At 36.6% G+C, this 20,403-nt stretch overlaps 1 protein-coding gene across 1 annotated transcript; it reads left to right on the forward strand.

The window, feature by feature from the left end:
- The first annotated feature begins 8,465 nt into the window (after positions 1-8,465).
- LOC113301831 (pentatricopeptide repeat-containing protein At1g31920-like) lies at positions 8,466-10,686 on the forward strand. Its single transcript, XM_026550661.1, has one exon. The coding sequence runs from the start codon at positions 8,736-8,738 to the stop codon at positions 10,542-10,544; it is 1,809 nt and encodes a 602-aa protein (XP_026406446.1). The 5' UTR covers positions 8,466-8,735; the 3' UTR covers positions 10,545-10,686.
- Positions 10,687-20,403: the final 9,717 nt, after the last annotated feature.

Raw genomic sequence — 20,403 nt, forward strand, 5'->3', positions numbered from 1 at the left:
GAAGGTGTCGATTTGTATTTTCACCTGGATGTCCCTTGAACTTTGGTATATGATGAAGTAGATTCGACTTCAGCTCCACTGGGTTAGTGATTGTAATGCACAATGGTTGCGAATCTAAGCATGATGTTAACTCTCCTAACTTCCTCTACGGAGGTGGAGGTGATGGAGGATCAATCTTATCGTCTGTATTAACCATCTCTTCTATAGAAGGTTCTGGTTGCAACTGTGAAGTGCTTGAAGTACTGTTCCCTTGCGAGTTTGAATTCCGCACCTCAGGTAATCCCAATCATTAGGTGTCAGGGATTAAGTACCTGAAACAAAATTCTCAAAAGCTAAATCAAAAACTAAAAATAAAACTAAAAACAAAATGAAACTAAAAGAAACAATAAAGCTACCAACTGCTCCCCGGCAGCGGCGCCAAAATTTGATGCGTGTCGTAGGTGCACAATTTAATTCACTTATATTCTACTTTGCTAATGAATTATATAGTATTAAATAAGATTCGTTCCCACGAAGAGCAGGGAGATTTAGTTGTCAAAAAGTGTCACAATGGGGGGTTTGTTTTAGATTTTAGAACAAAGTAAATAACAAAGCAATTGGAAATAATTAAGTTGCAAGCAATGGAGAGAAATATGATCAAGGAATCCTTCTTCGTACTAAATATTCAGTAAATTAATATATTCATCTATTTATTGTTAATCACAGATTATTACCAACCGTGTAATAACAGCTAGCTCAGTGTTATCCCCTGAATTCCTTAAATCATTGAGTACGGAAGCTCTCCAATACCAGATTCTATTCTTCTAAACCACCTAATAGTATTTCACTCCATATGTAATTTGGTCGAATGAATTATCTTTTGTGAATTATAGGTTGATCCTAGTAGTTAGACTCTTAGCTCAAGGTCTACTTTCTAGGATGGTTTTTACTCGCAAACCCTCCACAGAATCCCTCTGCAAGGTTTTACGATTTCTACTTTTGTAAAGAATTAATAGACTATTACACTTATCTTTTAAAACTTTATTAGTATTAGATTAATTGATAAAACGATTCAGTTGGTCACCTAAACAATTTTAGAATTAATCATGAATATTCATTGTAGTAAAAACACACAAAAATCTTGTGAAGAACTCAAAATAGATTTATTTTATAATTTAAATCATATTTAGAACTTAGAATTCATAACTAATCAAATAAGTAAATTAGCTAGACATAATGGAGTTTTATCATAAACAAATCAGAGAGAAAGTAGAGTTCAAACTACAAATGAAAAGAAGCTTGAGCTATGTCTCATGAAGTTTCCACGAACTCGAGCTATTTGTGCATGAATTGAACTCCTGAAGCTTCTGGATATTCTGTCAGGACTTTCCTCGAACAGGTTGTGGGCGTGAAAGTGAGGGTGAGAAGATGAGTTCTGTTGGTTATTCGTGCGTCTATTTATAGAGTATTCTTCCTCCAATTTCGAATCTGATAACCACCAACTTTTCCTTAGCCGACTCAAACCCTAAAACGCGGCTTAATCTTCACCCTTCATTAGTAAAATCGACGGTGAAAGCAGTTGTTGGTGACTGTTTTGTCGCTCCTGAAACTCTATCTTAAACTGAATTCTAGCTCAAGTTTTTGGTTTCCACCGATAACCCAATCTCCCCAAATGCGTAACAATGATTCATGCTTATCTTAGACGCGGAAATATCCTCTCAAATCTTCCACAGAATTCACAAAATTCACGATAGTAACAAGCTAGATTCTCCCCTGTTTTCTAGTTTCTCTCCCAAGTTCAGAGTCGATTATCAGTTCCGTATCTTGTTTGACTTTGAAAACTCATTATTCGTTACTTCTAACTTCAACAGTACCGCAGACTCTTCTACTCCACAGGCTCAAGCCGCTTCTCCTCATTCCTGTCATCGAACCATCTTCCATCAATCACCACTGCCGATAATGAATGATAGCAATATCAGTCACCTCTTCTCGATTTGTTCTTCTTGGTTTCATTCAACCTCGAGCAGTTATCATCATCATTCTATCACGACCAGTCATCATGATAATCAACACCATTCTCTGTTCTTTGCCGAGCTCTTTCCTCATTCGGTAATGGCAGCAAAGCAATACTCGTTTCCCTTCGTGTTCTCTCTGTTGTACTTCATCATTTCAACCTGAGTGAGAAGCCATAAAACTCCAGCAAAACTCGAGAACGATTCTGTAAACACCAACCCGTCAGCTGATCATGGTTATCAGCATTATTTGATGATGGCAACAGTTCTTCTTCCGATGTTTTCTCTTCATCAACCACTCGTTTTGGTCGAGAACCAACACTGCCATCAGTTCATTCCCCCATTGCTTCCATCATCTGCAGCTCCGTCAATACTCCTGTGATCATCAGCAACAACTCGAGCAGCGACGGAACCAGGACTCTGCGTCCGGGTGGGCTAATTTTTTTTTATACCAATACTTTATTTTGTTATTTCAATCGCGATTATCATAAATGCAACGTAGTATTCGACTTGACATGCTGTCTTTTTTTTCTTCTACGTATCAGGTTTCAATTCTAGAGTTCTTCCCTGCAATCAATTCTCAGAGGCGGCTGCAGTTTTGTTATTACACTTATGCAGCGGTTTTTAACCTTTTAATGCTGCTTCTCTCTTATGCGTTTCCATATATTTGTTTTTGCGGAGGGAGAAAAACAAAAATCTAATGAACTAAGCAGTGACAATATGTAAATTGGTCTAGTGAACTATAGTTGGTTATTTTGGACTAAGGATAACCAATTAAGCAGACATGAGGAAGTGGGAGACGTTATGCTACTCTTCACACCCTTTGCTAGTTAATTCATGAGTAGTAAAAGAACTAAAAGGAGTAAAGCAAGAACATATACAAGGTTCATCGAATGGACACATAGCAAGTGAGCACAGATACAAGTTTTTTACTTTAGTCTTTGTACGGTTGAGATGATGTTATCAAAGTGTGGGGCCTTCGATCTCCTTTAATTAATTCTATATATCTTACTAATGGGCTCATTCAAATTTTAAACCCGGGCTAAATTTCAGAGATGTCGAAAATTATATGGACAAATCAGCTTTTTAGAAAATTTGGGGTGGGCTTTAGCCTAGGCAAGCCACCCACTAATACCGTCCCTGAACTCGAGTCTCGAGATATCCATGCAGAAGTCTCGGTCATGAAGAAGAAAAAATATGCGCGTGTTTGAATATGAAGATGGCAGCCCCGAGTAATAAGGCGTCTGCCTTTAACAAGATTTAAAATGCAGGTTTCCCCCTTTGTAATAGACTGGACTGTGCTTAGCATATCCATTGAACCTGACTTCCCCTTAACCAAAGAAGGGGTTCCAATAGCAATCGCCTAAGAAATGACCATTTTACCCTTTAAGTCTTCCAAGTTCTTATTTTGCTCATAACTTCTTCACACGAGCTCCGAATGACTCCGTTCTTTCGCCAATTGACTTCGCCTTCTTGTCCTCTACAAATGAAAAGTAGAAATCTCGTACTTGAAAAATTTCCACTTGGTATTTGGCCATTCTCCACTTGTATCTAGCTTCTTTTATTGCACAATTAAGTGTCAATTCACTTCTTTTGGATGATTCACCTAATAAAACACAAATAAGAGAAAACAAGCGTAATATACAATAATTTGCAAGAAAATCAACAATTACTAGCATGGAATTGACACCAAATATATGTAAAATATGCACTTATCACTAGGTTCTCCATACATAAAATGGATATGACTAGTTTTAGAGTGAATAATGTCAGTAGATGTGACATAGATGCCCCTCATGCTGGATGATATAATGTTCAGTTGAATTTCCTTCTTCTAAGCCAGGACTAGACCCCACTCATACCAATGCTAGAAACATTAAAGGTGCAAGGGAATCCCATATTTTTTAACTTCCTAGCATCCAGGTCTTCGTTCATTTTTGTTTCAGATAAGAAAATGATGTCGGGGTTGACATTCTTACATAACAAGCTAAGTTCCTTGTTAGCATTTTTTTTACCTAAACCTCTAATATTCCAAGCTAGAAAGTTGACATTATGAACAGGGAAATGATTTATGGGGGTAACAGAAACATGATCAATTAAATGGAGTGAAGGGGTATAATTTACCTGAGTGGTGGAATTAGTCCCTCCACTAAGAGAATCACTGGTGGTGTCACCACTTTGAGAAGTATCTTGGGAGAAATCTAGATTAGAAGTAGCAACATTGAGATAGGAATTATTGCGGACACCATTGCTATTTGGAGAAGTATCAACAGGTACATTATAGCTCTCATAAGAGTCAATAAGTGGTTGGGTGTTGAGAGAACAGTTTGAGAGATTGATAGCAGGTAATTCCCCCAATTTAGTAATAAGAGGGCATAATTGAGCATAGTCAGGTTCAGTGGTATCCTATTCTTCTGGGATAACTACTAGACTAGAATTAGCTCTGGTATGTTTCCACAAATCAGCCATGGGATTGATCTTTCTTTTGAGATTAGATAGAGCATCATGCTCAGCTGAGATGAGAGCTCCTCTGGTGATAATAGTACTGGAACTAGGAGTAGCAGTTTTGAATCTTCTTGAAGAGTTTGATGTTCGAATCGGTCAACTAATAGCCGGTTCAGAGCCAGTGATAGAAGCTTCAACAGTAACATTCTAAGTAGTAACCTATTTGAAGATTATTGGTAACCCATTATTCTGTTGATTCGAGTTTTGCTGAATCAGATCAACATAAAAAATCTTCAAAGCTGTGGATCGATTGACAAAAGGTCCCATCTGGAAAGTGTTTGATAAACCTTTTTGAGTAGTATTTTCCATCTTCTAATCATTATCCTTAGCTTTTCCTTTGTTGCATATGAGGGCAGTAGAGGACTCAACTTGAGTATCCGGCACAATCTATGTATGTTGCATGATGGTATCTGCTATTATGGTAGAGGTAGAGACAACTTATTTTTTTTCTGGTGGCGATGGCATCATAAGTTTAGAGACAGCAGGAAGAACATATTTACTACTAGAAGAAGCAGCTTCTTTGATAACTTTATGTTTTAACTTCCAAGCTGGACAGTTGGTATCCTTATGATCAAGGACATGACATGAAGATCAGAAATATCTTGGAACTTTCATGTATTTACACTCAATAAGGAAGGGTTAAGTTCATCTTCCACTAGTAAACAGTGGGATGCCTACTGGTAAAGCTTTTTGTACTGGAATCCTGACACACACCTTGACATTTTTCTTTAAAGGGTGATTACCATAAGGATCTCGAGCTTCAATGAGTTCTCCCATCTTGAAGGTTAGTTTCTGAAGATCTTCAAATTCAGTACACTCTTTTGGAATATTATACATGATAAACCACATTTGTTTTTCAGTGAAAGATAGTTGGTAATTTGTTTGCCATCCCTCTGTTGGAACAACTTTTAACACCATTAGATACACACAGACAAACCAAGGTCTCTGCGAATTGAAATCATCTTCATCTAGAAAACGAATAAAAACTTTGTTGCGCATTCCACTAAATGTTGTAACAGTAGGAGATTGATCAAGAAACCATTGATTACAGATGTAGTGGCGTATTGAAGATGTAGGAACTAGAGTTTCACATCATAGATATCCTACCATACACCATTTCCAATTAGTATCAGACTCAGCTAGAATGACAATTTTGTCAATGAAAACAGGATCAGAGAGAGTGGATGGTAATGTTAATTTTTCAGCCATTTGGGTAGACAGGTTTTGAATATCTTGAGAGTTATTTGATAGATTGGGAAGTTCCATATGGTAGGTAGACTGGATATATATGAGTATAAATTTGATGGGACGAGAGACACTGAAAAACCATAAAATATGGAGGTGTATAGAAAGGAATCTCTTACTGGTATTATCCTGATAGAGATCACAGACTATATGGATGAAGATGTGACAATAGTTTTTTATTTTTTTATGCCTTTGAACCTTAAAAAAGGAATGAGGAAGTTAATAAGTGAGGTATGACAAATTCTCAGGAGAAAATTGGGGTAAGGTTGTTGTTGTTATGCTGCTACTTCCGCTTTGGAGACAAGATTTATTATACAAGTTGTCCTTGTATTTCCCATATTTTATGTATAATGGCTGAGAAAAGGTATTAGTCTTCATGTGAATTATATGATGAGATAACCAAGTGTAGAGAAAACCAAAGATCCTTTGTACATTTTGTTGGGATATATGTGTGAGGTAGTAAGCATGATGATGTTAGGATTTGGTGAACCATAAATGGGTTTGTATTTTTTTAGATAGACAGGGGTATGGTGGTATAAACTGCCAAGAGTAATAATGGTATTGGTATAATGAAATGAGTGGTGAGGGTTAAAGCAATAGAAATGGTGGAAAAAAAATATGTGGTGGTTTATGGATTGAATTAGCAGTATGCTTTTTGGTAATGGGTGTAGGTTTGATGGCTAAACTAGTATTGGAGATAACCCATCTGGAAGACATGCCCCAGACTTCAATGGTGCCTCCCAACTGATGTTGCATTCTCCCAATCTGCATAAAACACAAAATTTTAATTAAACCCCAAGATATTTTGTCTAAGTTTGGTGACCTACCAATACTCCTCTTAATGACAGTTCCGTTTGGAGTTAACGATAATGAAGTAGTTGGGTTTTGAAAATAGGGTTTTATAGGGTAATTATGAACTTGAAGTTGAAAAGAATACACATGGATTTGAAGGGACGTGAATAACCAAGCGACGAGACTATTAACCAAAAGCCATAAATGGCAGTTAATAGACCAAATGTGGTCTTTAAAAGGGGGTTTTGGAAGAGATTAACACAACCATTTCAAATTTACCAGAGAAGGAAAAGTTTAGGGAATTTAGAGAGAAAGATGGAAAGTTCCGGTAACCCCATTCTGGTTGTTCCTGCAAATTCCAATAAGTATAATCAAGCCAAGGAACAAGCTTTTTCACTAGGAATAGAGGATATGATGAGATTGAGGGATGAGGTTCAGAGAGAGATAAACAGGCATGTAGAGGAGGTTGCTCTTCGTCAAAGAGAGGAGGAAGAGAAGAAAAAAAAGAGAAGAGGAAAAGACTGAAGCTTTATTTGCTGCTTGGAAGCCAAAGCATTCTGAATCTTTTTGTGGGTCATGGTGAAGTTAACCAGATGATCTTTTCGGCCGTCTTTAGGAAAGTGTTTTTTTGTTGTTTTTTCTTGAAATTTGTTTGAACAAGTAGTAGTTGTGGAGTCAATGTTGGTAGTTTGTTGTTCTGAAAATCCGATGGTGTCTGTAAATTTGGATATCTGGTGGTGATGGTGGTAGTGGGTCTTAGTATTTTGGTTTGTACAAAAGATGAACAAGATGCTATTATGTGTTAAGCTTTCTTTACTTTGAGTACTACTGTTAATGTTGCTTCTTTTCTGAGAGTAATTGGTACTGAAAACTTTGATGAAATTGCATAAGTTGATAATGATATTGATGAAGATTTTTAGGAGATTTATGGTTGTAGAATAAGAATTTTCAGGATTGCTAGGCTGAACTTGAAAGTGCATCAGAAAATTGGGTTTGAGTGATGTCGCGATGATGAAGCAGAGCCTTTCACCTATAAACATGTACACGCCTTATTGAATATGAATGACGAGTCACAAATTTTTGTGCTCTTTGATATTGATATACAATAGTTGGTTGATGATATCAAAAACTTTAGTTTCAGATTGTGTTTTTGATCTATTCTACAAGGTTTCTCTTTCTTCACATTGATTTAAGAAGTTAGGGTTGGAGATGAATTTTAGGAAAAATGAATGTCTGTCCTATATGAACTTAAACATTTATCGTCACATACAATCCAGTGGACAAGCTCTTAGATGAGTAGATCTAATCCATTTGTTCCCCTGTTGGGATTTTTCTTAGGAGAAAGTGCGATGGGTCTAGCACTTTAAGTGTAATGAGATACACTTGATGCTCTCCAACGACGAAATCTCCATCTTTGTTGTCTCCGACAACTCTTCATCGGAATCTTCATCATCAACTTATCCGGCGACGAAATCTTCATCGGTGGTCTTTTTGACGATGAAAGCTTCATCACTAGTTATAAGAGATTTGAGCAAATCACTCCTACTTTGGGAGCATTTCTTTCTAAAGAAGAAAACAAACTAAATGGTTGGAATTTAATTCCGAGAAAAACCATCCTTCTTACGATTTGATCGGATCTTATTCATACTTGTATTTGTCTTACTCCGGTAATTCTTCTTTTTCTCTTATCGAATTTCTCGGTATTGTACTCTTCCGGTATGTTCTTGTTACTTATCTCCGTGTTTCTAACCGTGTGGACATCTCTTACTCAGGGGTCAGTCCCCAGTAAAGTGGTGTAATACATTCGAGAGCTGGAATTCAACCTTAACATACTGCCGCAGTACAATATCATCATGTTCACTCTCAAAAGATAGAGAGAGATAAATCAAATCAAATGTTATCTTATCCTTCTGTCATGTACAGATTCTCATATTTCTATCTTATGGCTAGCATTCAAAGCTCCCCCATAGTTCTACACAGACTACTATCATGGTTCCCTCAAACATGGAAAATGAGAGAAACTTTCAATTCAGAGAAATCTAACCAATACATTTGTGTACAAAATCAGCTGTTAAATTTCTATTATTATTATCTGTGTGAACTCTTCCTATACTTTTTTCTTCACTTCTCTAATGAATTGAGGTCACACATCTCATCAGACTCAACAAAAAGGGATCGCTCCAGTATGGATATGATGAAAGTATGATTAGGACAACAGTCCATCAACAGCACAATCTGTTGATACCACAAGAAAAACATCCATCAAGAAGCTTAGAATTGAATTCTTGTGAGAGAGAATGTTTCTCTCTCTTACAAAGTTGCAAGTGCATGAAAGATTTCAAACAAGTCCATGCTCATATACTCAAGCTTGAAACGGATGCACGACGTGAAGGCCATTTGCTGACCGTATGCGCAATATCGGAATGGAGCAGTATGGATTATGCTTGTTCGATTTTTCGGAATATCAGTGACCCGGGTGTATTTGAATTCAACACCATGATTAGAGGATATGTGAAGGACACTGATCCAGTGGAAGCTATTCTTTTATATCAAGAAATGCATCAGAAAGGAGTAAAACCAGATAATTTTACTTACCCTTTTCTTCTTAAAGCTTGTTCTTATTTGTCAGCCATTAAAGAAGGCCTACAAGTACATGGGCATGCTTATAAGTTCGGATTTGGCTCTGATTTGTATGTTCAGAACAGTTTGATTAACTTGTATGGAAAATGTGGAGAAATGCAATCCTGTTTTAAGGTATTCGAAAATACGGATCAAGTTAATATTGCTTCCTGGAGTTCGCTTATAGGTTCTCATGCTAAAATGGGGTTTTGGAATGAGAGTTTACGGTTGTTTACTGAAATGAATAACGAGGGTTTATGGAGAGCTGACGAAAGTACACTAGTTAGTGTTCTTTCATGTTGTGCAAATTTGGGTTCCCTGGATTCAGGAAGATCAGTCCATGGATTTTTGCTAAGGAACGTAAGTGAACTGAATGTTATAGTTCAGACATCTTTGATAGACATGTATGTAAAATGTGGATCAATAGAAAAGGGACTATTTCTCTTCGAAAACATGCAAAGGAGGAATCAGTTATCTTATACTGTTATTATTTCAGGGCTTTCGGTTCACGGACGTGCAGAGGAAGCCCTGAAAATCTTTGGAGACATGCTCAATGAAGGGCTCACTCCTGATGAAATCGTTTACGTGGGTGTCTTAAGCGCATGTAGTCATGGAGGACTTGTTGATGAAGGTCTGAAGCTTTTCAAAAAGATGAGATTTGAGCACCAGATAGTACCCACAGTTGAACATTACGGATGCCTGGTTGACCTTCTAGCTCGTGCAGGGAAGATCGACGAGGCAGTAGAATTCATAAAGAAAATGCCAAAGAAGCCAAACGATGTTATATGGCGTAGTTTACTTAGCTCATGTAAGGTTCATGAGCATTTACAAACTGCAGAAATAGCAAGTGAAAAACTTTCCGAATTAGACCCGAATAACACAAGTGATTCGGTGCTTCTGTCGAATACGTACGCAAAAGCTCACAGGTGGGAAGATTTGGCAAAGGTTCGTAAGAGTATGGCTGATAAGGGGTTGAGTCAAATTCCTGGGTTTAGTACAGTTGAGGTGAAGAGGAAGCTGCACAAGTTTGTTTCACAAGATAAGTCGCATCCTAAAAGTAATGATATATATGAGATGATTCATCAGATGGAGTGGCAATTGAAGTTCGAAGGCTACTTGCCGGACTTATCCCAAGTTTTGTTTGATGTAGATGAAGAGGAGAAACGAGATCGATTAAGAGCTCACAGTCAAAAACTAGCAATAGCATACGCTCTCTTATACACAAGCCAAGAATCCACAATAAGAGTAGTTAAAAACCTGAGAATGTCCAGGGACTGTCATACATACACAAAACTGATTTCAAAGATTTTTGATCGAACTATTATTGTTAGAGATCGAAACAGATTCCACCATTTCAAAGATGGAATTTGCTCCTGTAAAGACTACTGGTGAATCGAAATCACATCTCATTCATTCATAGGTAAGAATTCAAATTTATTTTAACAATTTTTATTTCTCTGGTTTAAAGGGTTTTAGGCTTAAGTTTACTAAAACTAAGTTAATCGAGATGGCAGAAAGATATGTTTCTTGCATTCAATTACGGTTGCCTCTTTATTCCTGCCTGCTTCGTAGCCATAACTCTCCTATTTCTTTCCCAACATATGCGACAGTCGACAAGCTATTGCAATAAAGGCCACACTCTCTTTACGAGTTTCTGTATTTTGTCCGTGTGCCACCCTTCAAACAGCTTACCCTCACTGACAACTTATGCGCCCAAGAAGGGTCCAAACTGGAGGTGAAATACTCCCATATATCTTTCGAGAAGGGACACCTCAAGGATCAAATGATCCACCTCTTCCTCCTATGCATCGCAGAAACAACACCTGCTTTCTGCAACTGCACAGCCTCTTCTATTCAGCTTGTCAATTGTTGGCACAACATTATTCAGTGCTAACCAGACAGAGTCGTGCCTTTGGGGGACCATACTTCCTCCATTTATGCTTATATGAATAAGTCACAGACTCAAATTGCTGCTCATTAAGCATCCATATCCATCCTTAGTTATACAAGAAGTAGAAGGGCCGAAGCTAATACCGTCTTCATTACTTCCCAGATAAGGAGGATCCCCTAGATGTTCTATTAGATTAGAGAACTCAGTGATATCTTCAGAAGATGGCTGTTTAAGCCGAGTTCTTCATTTTCCATGCTCAATTAGGTCGACACTTTTGGTTCGTTTGTTAGCAGCAATATTTTTTCATTATGTTGGGAAAATTGGCATCCTGAGCGCAGCAGAACACAAGATCATAAAGGGCAATTGGTGATTTGTACTAAACATAAGATACACAAGCACACAACCACACAACACAAGATATATGTGGCTCACCTTTACAGGCTACATTCACGACCAACACCACCAGAAAAACTTCCATTATAATCAAAGACCATTACATGCTCTTTCCGCAACCCAAGACAAGACGCAAAGAGTTAACAAGACATATCTGAAAATACCAATAAAGAAACCAAAGAAACCGACTCTCTAAACCATTCTTCAAACTAGCCTCATGTCTTCTCTTCTACTACACCTTCTTCATAGTTGCTAGTAACAGAGAAACACAATTGAATACCAAAATCCTCTCTACAAGTTTTTCCCTCACAAAGATTGACCTTTACGATAGCACTCGACCCTTCCAACAAAGAGACCAAAATCTTAAGCACAAGGGCTTACCACTCTCCTAGGTTGGATTTCTACAGACCTACAGTCCTTGTCCTATATATTAGTATTCGGTTGAGAAACCAAATTTCCTAATATATTTCCTACTTCAATTAGGAAATCCACCCCAATATGGAAACGAACCTAAAATAGGAAACTCATTGTTTTCCTAACAATCTCCACCTTGGATCATAAATGCGAACTACATGAAATCACCTCTGTCTTCCACGAGAGTTATTCACCATTTCTATACACCCGTGGAATTACTTTTGAAGCTTAAATGCGAACTTCCATCTTCGACCAGAACACCGTGATGTTGATAAAATTCTTCAAACCACCTGGAGAATATTTGCGAAATTGATCATGTTTCACAAGCACCATGAAAATCTTCAATCACCATCGACGAATCCTTGCATAGATTCCGACATTGATCACCAAGAGAATCATACAAAAAAACCACTACTAGCTCCACACAACCAGTAAGCTAACAACATATTGAACTCTAATCCAGAAAGGAATAATTAGCTTCAATATTATACTCCAACGCATGTCATGATTACCGTGTATCTGAAACAAACCATCAGATATGTCCACTTTGATTAACAAGCTTAATCCTTTGAGTGATTCGCAAATCCATCACCAATCTAACATGGTTTTCACTACCCTCACACCCATCATACTAGCTCAGAATATATATTGTGTGAATTCCCATATTATTGTGCTACATGCTTCCGAGATTAGGCACATTCTTGATGTTACATGCAAGCCATCAAGAATAATTTAACATAAACTTAAGAACATAAATCTATAACATCCCATGCATAACTTCGAAGTGTTGATGGACTTGCTTCTACATGAGACCTCACAACCTCATCCATTCTACAAACTTTGCAACCCATTCTTTATAGTGTATGGTTACTGACACCCTTCAATAAGTATATATACTTCACCTTATTCAGCTTTATTCTGCATCCCATACTACATCATAAAAACCAAATGAAGAACATACACTTCTACCAAGTTGAACCTCTGAATTGTAAATCACATCACAAACCCATCTTGTGTAAACACCGGTTGAAACATTATCTTCTAGATATATTCATCCTCCCGAACGATAACATATCGTTTAATTCCAGGTTCAATCACACCATCCCGTCCAGAAGCTCTGATACCAATTGTTGGGGAAATTGGCACCCCGAGCGCAGCGGAATATAGGATCACAAAGGACAATTGGTGATTTGTACCAGACATAAGATAAACAACCACACAACCACATAATACAAGATATATGTGGTTCACCTTTACATGCTACATCAACGACCAGCACCATCAGAAAAACTCCCATTATAATAAAAAACCATTACATGCTCAGGACAAGACCCAAAGAGTTAACAAGAATACCCGAGAATACCAATGAATAAACCATGGAAACCAAGTCTCTAAACCATTCATCAAACCATCCTCATGTCATCTTATCTACACCTTTTTCAGTAGTAACAGAGGAGAAACATGGAAACAATAGAAACTTGGTTTAGGGATATGCCCTCAACACTAGAATACCAAAATCCCCTCTCTATAAGTTTTTCCCTCACAAAGATATTGACCTTTACGGTGGCACTCGACCCTCCAAACAAAGACATCAAAATCTTAAACACGAGGATTTAACACTCTTCTAGGTTGGATTTCTATAAACCTACAATTCTAGTCATATGTATAGAGAACAAAAACTTGGGCACCAAGTATTAGTTTTCGATTAGGAAGCCAAACTCTTTCCTAATATATTTACTACTCCAATTAGGAAATCCACGCCAATATGGAAACAAACCTAAAATAGAAAACTCACGGTTTTCCTAACACATTATTCATTTAGATTTTTAAGCCACGACAAGGATTTCAGGAAAGTATGATTCAAGATGTTTGTAAATCTCTAGGGACTAATAATTCTCTTTTAGTGTTGAAAACAGTTGAATCTGATATACGACTTGGGAATTGAGATAAGGAGTAAATTTCTTAAATTCGCCACCATTCTCGGATTGAAATCTTTAATTTACTTACCTATGAGCATCTTTAATAGGGTGAAACTATTAGTTTTCATCACACATAAGATTTTAGACCCTATTTAGCATAAATTTATCTTCAAATGTTAGGTTTAGAAACTAGGAGGGATGAAATACTAAATACGAAGGTGTTAATAAAGAAAGTCTTAACTATACCTTCGGATTCACCTTCATTAATTTTCCTTTTTGATAATCATTTGAAGTAAAGTTAAACGGTTAAGATTTTATCAAATAATATATTCTAAGGGTTAAATCTTAAACTATTGGAGATATTTTATTAGGTGTGTGTCTTATATTTACGACATGTGTAAACTCTCATAAAGAAAAGCTTTTAATAAGACTTCCCAGATAGTTTGCATCCATTGTAGGAGATGCTCTAAGAAATTTTCAATTTTGAGTTATAAAGGTAGGAAAAGCATCACTTTTTGCGAGTGAAAATAAAAATCCAAGTAAAATGAGTAAATACATCCATCAACAATAAAGAGTAACAATAGCCTTTATTAAATAAATCTGGAGCAGCACCCCACAAATCAGAAACAATAAGACCCGGGGTTCACTTATAACGGTTGTACTACGCTAGAAAGGCAATTTGTGACTTTTGCTAACATGACACAAATGACAAAATGAGACAGAATAATTGTCAACTCGTAGAGAATAAAGAGACACCACTCGATTAACGACGCGTAACATAGGGTGACCCAGTCTTTGATGCCAAAGCGGAAGAGAAACAAATTAAGCAAAGAACATAAATGTAATCTCTCGTAATGGTGATAGAGACCATCTTTAATCTTTCCTTGAAGTAATATTATTCCTGCATGCCAAATCTTAACATCAAAATAATTTGGATAAAATTCAAAGAATACATTGTTATCTTTTGAAAATTGAGAGACAAAAACTAAATTAGTTGTAATAGAGAGAACATGATAAATATCTTTTAGAAAATAATGACGGGAATTATGAATAAAAGAAGTCGTACCAACATTAGCTATTGGAAGAGTATTACCATTACCCACACGAATTTGATTTGGACCACTGTATTTGTGACTTAAATCCGGTTGTAAGATGATTAGTAGCCCCACTATCAGGAATCCAATCGTGGGGTAACGAGGTGAAGGTAATAGTTGTGGTACATGGTCAGGCATGGCTATATAAGTTGTTAAACCCAACGAGCGAGATCCGTTAGGAGCATTGAAATAATGGTTGAATCGGTTGCGTCAATGTGTAGCATTGTGATTGTTGCGACCACAAATTTGGGAAAGGACCAAAACGACGAGACCCACCAGGCTTATTTGAACAAGAGTCTTGAGACTGGAATGGACTAGATGAGTTATTAGAGGAAAATTGTCAATGACGTGAAGAAGAAGACCAGCAGTCAGTAACGACAATGTTATCGATTGATTGTTGGTTTAGTAGAGAAGTATATTCTTCAATACACATATTAAAAACATAAAGGTGTACATAAAAATTGATCCAAGGATACCGAAGAAATAACAGTGATCAGAGCGACAACTATAGGATCATAAGAACTATCCAAACTATTGAACATCACTCCAGTTTGTGCGATATTGGACAATGATTCACCAACAACAGAAAGAGAGTCACACGGTTGCTTAACTTGAATGACATATTAAGTTTAAGTTTGTTAACCTTTTTGAAGTTTTTGAAGGTCTCTTTTTAGTTGTTGCACACGAGCACTATTTTTATAAGCAAGAAAACGTTCCAAAGCCAGCCAAACATCATGCGATGTTATTAAACCGACCAGACGACCAATCACAGCAGGGCATAGAGATTGTACAAGCTAACCCAAAATGGAAGAATCTTGTTCAATCCAATGAATATAAGCAGTATTAGGAGCAACAATCGCATTGGGGAGAGCATCAGTGAGAAGACGAAGAGTATGTGAAGGACAAGACATGGTGCCGTCAACATAACCATATAACTTATAACCACGAAAAAGATGATAGTCTATATAAATCAATGCAAATAATTATTGGAATATAGAGTGAGAAGAAATAATAGGCGGGTAAAACAATGAGGGAGAAGACGAAGAAGAAGAATAAATTACGGAAGCTAGGGTTGGATCGAATGATGATACCAAATTGAATATAATAATTCCCGCACAACACAAAAGTGTTACGTCTCTTTATACCGAAACAAACATACATGCAAAGAGGTAAATCCTACATGGTTTCCTAATATGACAGACTTATTACACGTATACATAAGCTTCATATATAAGTTATTGACTAGTATGATTTAACACGTGCTTTGTATTCACAAGAACAGAATAAACATTTTCCCATTGTAAAAGTATACGACTAACTAAAATTATAACGTCTAAACAATCTTTGTTTTCTTGATTAATTTTGGATAAGAGTATTATAGTTACGTACTCAGAACGCGGTGGTACCAAGTACACTACCAACTTTTTCGTTCGACAACCTGTATGGACAAAACTTAATACAATTGCAAGTATACCAATTGAATGATTCTTGCAAATACGTATATAGATTATAGAGTTTATATCTCTAACCTATTCTCAATCAGTATGTATATAGACAAAAAATTTGTGAACTTGATTGTTAAGAAGCTATATTGCTCAAACTTCCATATTTCTCCCTCGTTTGAGCAAAAACCTAATTTTTCCATATTTCTCCAATATTGCTCAAACTTCCAAAAAGCCAAAAAATTCAAATGGTCTCATGACCGTCCGGGCTTCTCATGATAAATATTAAAATATTGGTCGCACGAGCAAAGTCCTACTTGCTCATTCAAGCAAAATTGAGAGTTTCAGTCAAGATCAAACTCTTCTGAAAATCCAAAATAATGCTCGAACGCGCATCAGAAAATATCAAAATTCTCATAATTGAGCCACGAGCAACATGGTCACACGGGCATGTCACCTTGGTTGGCCAGGGTCGTCCCTTTGGCATGCAAAAGCCGGTTTTCACCTCTCTTGATATTTGACCTGATTAATCTTCTACAGTTCATATTGGGTTCAAATTCTTTCCAAACAACTTGGAATTTGATCGATCGACCATCAACTAGTCCCACGACCACCAAGGGCCGGTTCCATACCCCTTGGTCGGTCCTATTCTTTTCACAATTAGGTTTTATCACCTAATGCTCAGACGAGTACTATTATTTTAATGATTAAACGAGCATTTAATCATATTTTCACCAACTGATCTACAAAGGACTTTGGTACATACTTATTAAAGCATCTGGGAGCTACATGGTCGTCTCACCATCTAATGTAGTCGGTCCCTATCTCACTCATGGTTGATTTTCAGCAAATCATCCATTGATCAACAATCAATCAAAATTAGGGTTTTAAAACAAATGCTCTGCAAAGCATAATTATGAATAGGTTCAAACACTAATAATTTTATGTTGATCCAGCAATCAACGTTCTAATTAGTTATACAATATTCGGTCCAGCTACCAGTATTTTTAATTAATATTTTATTTGGTCCCGCTACCAAGAATTCATTAATCGAGCAATATTTGCTTAAACCAACAATATTTGCTTTGCTCATTAGAAAAATATGTGATCAACTGGGTGATCAGAACTCACTTCTAGCAATTGATTCAACTGCTGATATTTAATTGCTCAACCAAGAAATATTCCTCATGCTGATTCAACTACGAATATTCGAGAATTCCACTGATCCAGCTATTAATATTTTATTGGTTCATAAACCAATATTTGGTTTGTCAGTCAACCATTATAATATTTCTTATTCGACAACTCATAACGCAGACGAGTGCTCAACAGTGTTTTCTATCAATAAGTCCATGATCGAGCAATCTCATTGGACGGTCGTCAATTCAAATTATCAAAACATCATTATTACCTCGACTGGTAAAATGATGTATCACAATCCATCAAGACTCAACGTCTATGCATTATTCTACCTCAACTGGTAAAATCATATATCATAATTTATCAAGACTCAACGTCTTTCCATTATTCTGTCTCAGCAGACACCTTATGTTCAATCCATGAGTCTCAGAGCATATCATATTCGTTCATTATGCTCGACTCATCAAGGCTAAGACTCATGTTTATTCAAGTCAATAATTGACTAATTAAATACACGCCTGCCTTGCAGATTCCACATTCACGAGACATCAAATGTCAGGGGGGCATATTCACTAGGGTTTTGGTCTGGCGGACTATGACACGTGTGTACACCCACGATGAGAAATGTGAGTAAGTCGTACGAGCAGTTGAAGGAGCTATAAAAGTAGTGGATAGAAAATCAACCAAGTCTCCGCACGACATGGAACTGGTTTAACCACGATTTCCCACTTTCCCCACTCTTTTACTCCATCAACCGCCACGCTTACTGTGATCAATGTGTCTACTATTCTAGCAATATAAGTAAGTCTCTGAATCCACGATTGAAAAACCAAGAGTTCTCATCTGAACAAGAACTCTCAACAGTGCATAATTCAATCAATCAATCAGAACTTACTCGAACTCAACATTTCACTTGCAGAAATCTCCAAACACATCCACAATCCTCGATCATCATTGATTTCATATACTTCTCAGCTTCCCTCCTACAGATCGACCATCATCCCTCTTTGTGATTGATTGACTCTGGAACGGCCATTGTCTTGGTTTAGGCGGAGTCTTACAGATTGATCTCTCGAACTCAAAGCACTCCCGTGCAGTGCATCTGTTTGCAAAAGGTTTAGGCAATTTTCTCCATCGATGAGTTTCCGCCCGTACTCTCGAATCTCCACTTTCCCAAAAAAACAGCAAATTGTTTTCACCCATCTACAATTTCGATAATTATTGTTTTGATTTTTGACCCCATCCATTATTGAAAAAGAGATACTATTACTTTTTCATTTTAGCTTAAAAATGGGCCAAATTAAAAAAATGATAGTATCTCTTTTCCAGAAACGGAGGTAATATTAATTGAACGAAAAATTCTTAACCCTATTTTATCTCTGATCCAAATATCAATTTGGGAGATTGGTAAGTTAGTTGGTTACTAAAACAGATTTAATAGCGGTCTAAGCAAATAAGGAATGTTTACTTGGTCTCAACTACAAAGAGTGGTCAATTTTCATACCGACTTAAATAAGAGAGTATTCAAAATTAGACTAGGTCTTGAGGTTTTTCTGCCAGTCAGTTTTCCTCGCTAACAAAATCTTATGTGTCGTGCCATTACTTTACTTTCCACATTATAATTAAGTAGCCGAACATGTACGTTAATCTACCTGGTACAATCCCATAGTTAGATCACTTACGAACTTAGATCATATATCAAACATCTTGTTTTAAATAATTCTTTGGTCATTATTGTTTTGGTAGAATTAAATAGGGTGTGTTTGTATAAGTTGATATCGAAAATATTGTGGCACATTCAATACCCTCATAATTTCAATATGATATTAGGGGGAACCTTTAGACTCCAAATGAATGTGAATTTCTCATGGTAAACTCTAGGCATAAATGGAACAGACAACCTCGGATAACAAGAACATATAAAGAATTTTTTATTTTTATTTAGATCATATTAAATCAAATCATCCTCATCATGGTTTAGCTGGACACTAGAAACATTCTTAAACCAAATATATTCTCTAGTGGCGGTAGTTGAAAGATTACACGGTAAGAGCAAGTTGGACAACATACTATCAACACTATCAACCAAAACAACGTATACCTATTGATTTTTTGATCTGGAAGCAAAAAATAAGTTAGGGAAACAAAGGTTCCGCAAACAACCAATTGTTTTCCCAAAACAAAACAGATAGGCCATTGTTAACTTTGAAGCTGATGTTCTCAATGAACAGATTTCTTCTTCTCGTAACATCTTTCCAAACTGAGATGCCAAAATGACCAACTGGAATCTTGGAAAGTCCATAATTAGTCATGACCATATATTTCTTTGATAATATATTTCAACATCGTACTTTTTAACACATCTCTAAATCCTTTTTGTCACCAAAGCATCATTCATAGATTTGAGATATTTTATTCCAATACCACCTTGTCTTTTCTTTTTACAAATCATACTCCATTCAACCATCTATAATTTTCTTATACATCGGTTGTCATTCAACAAAAAGTCTCGCATAAGATTTTCACGTTTTGAAAAGGAGAGGGTACCTAGTACACCACCTACTCTTTCTTTCGTGAACCTGTATGGACGATCCCTTGTACAATCAGTAACCATTGATCAACAAAAAATATCTTTGTAATTGATTGTAAAACAAGGTCAACCTAGTATATACCCGAGTTGTACACGAACCACATTTCAACAGGAGCAAATCTTGTAATCAATATTTCAAAACTCGAGTTCACATAAACAAGTCTTGTAGGTTCTACACAGTTTCATCTAAAAAATTATCTAGGATGATTACCACTTGTGATATTTTAATTATATAGACAAACAATATAATGCGGAAAAAAATAACACAAGACACCAGATTTTTTTTTAACAAGGAATCTATAACCTTGTAGAAAACCCCCCGGGATCTCGTCCACATTGAACATCGCACTGTATTAAGATGCTACAAG

Source organism: Papaver somniferum, chromosome 8 (genome assembly GCF_003573695.1).
Source record: "Papaver somniferum cultivar HN1 chromosome 8, ASM357369v1, whole genome shotgun sequence".
Lineage (NCBI taxonomy): Eukaryota > Viridiplantae > Streptophyta > Magnoliopsida > Ranunculales > Papaveraceae > Papaver > Papaver somniferum.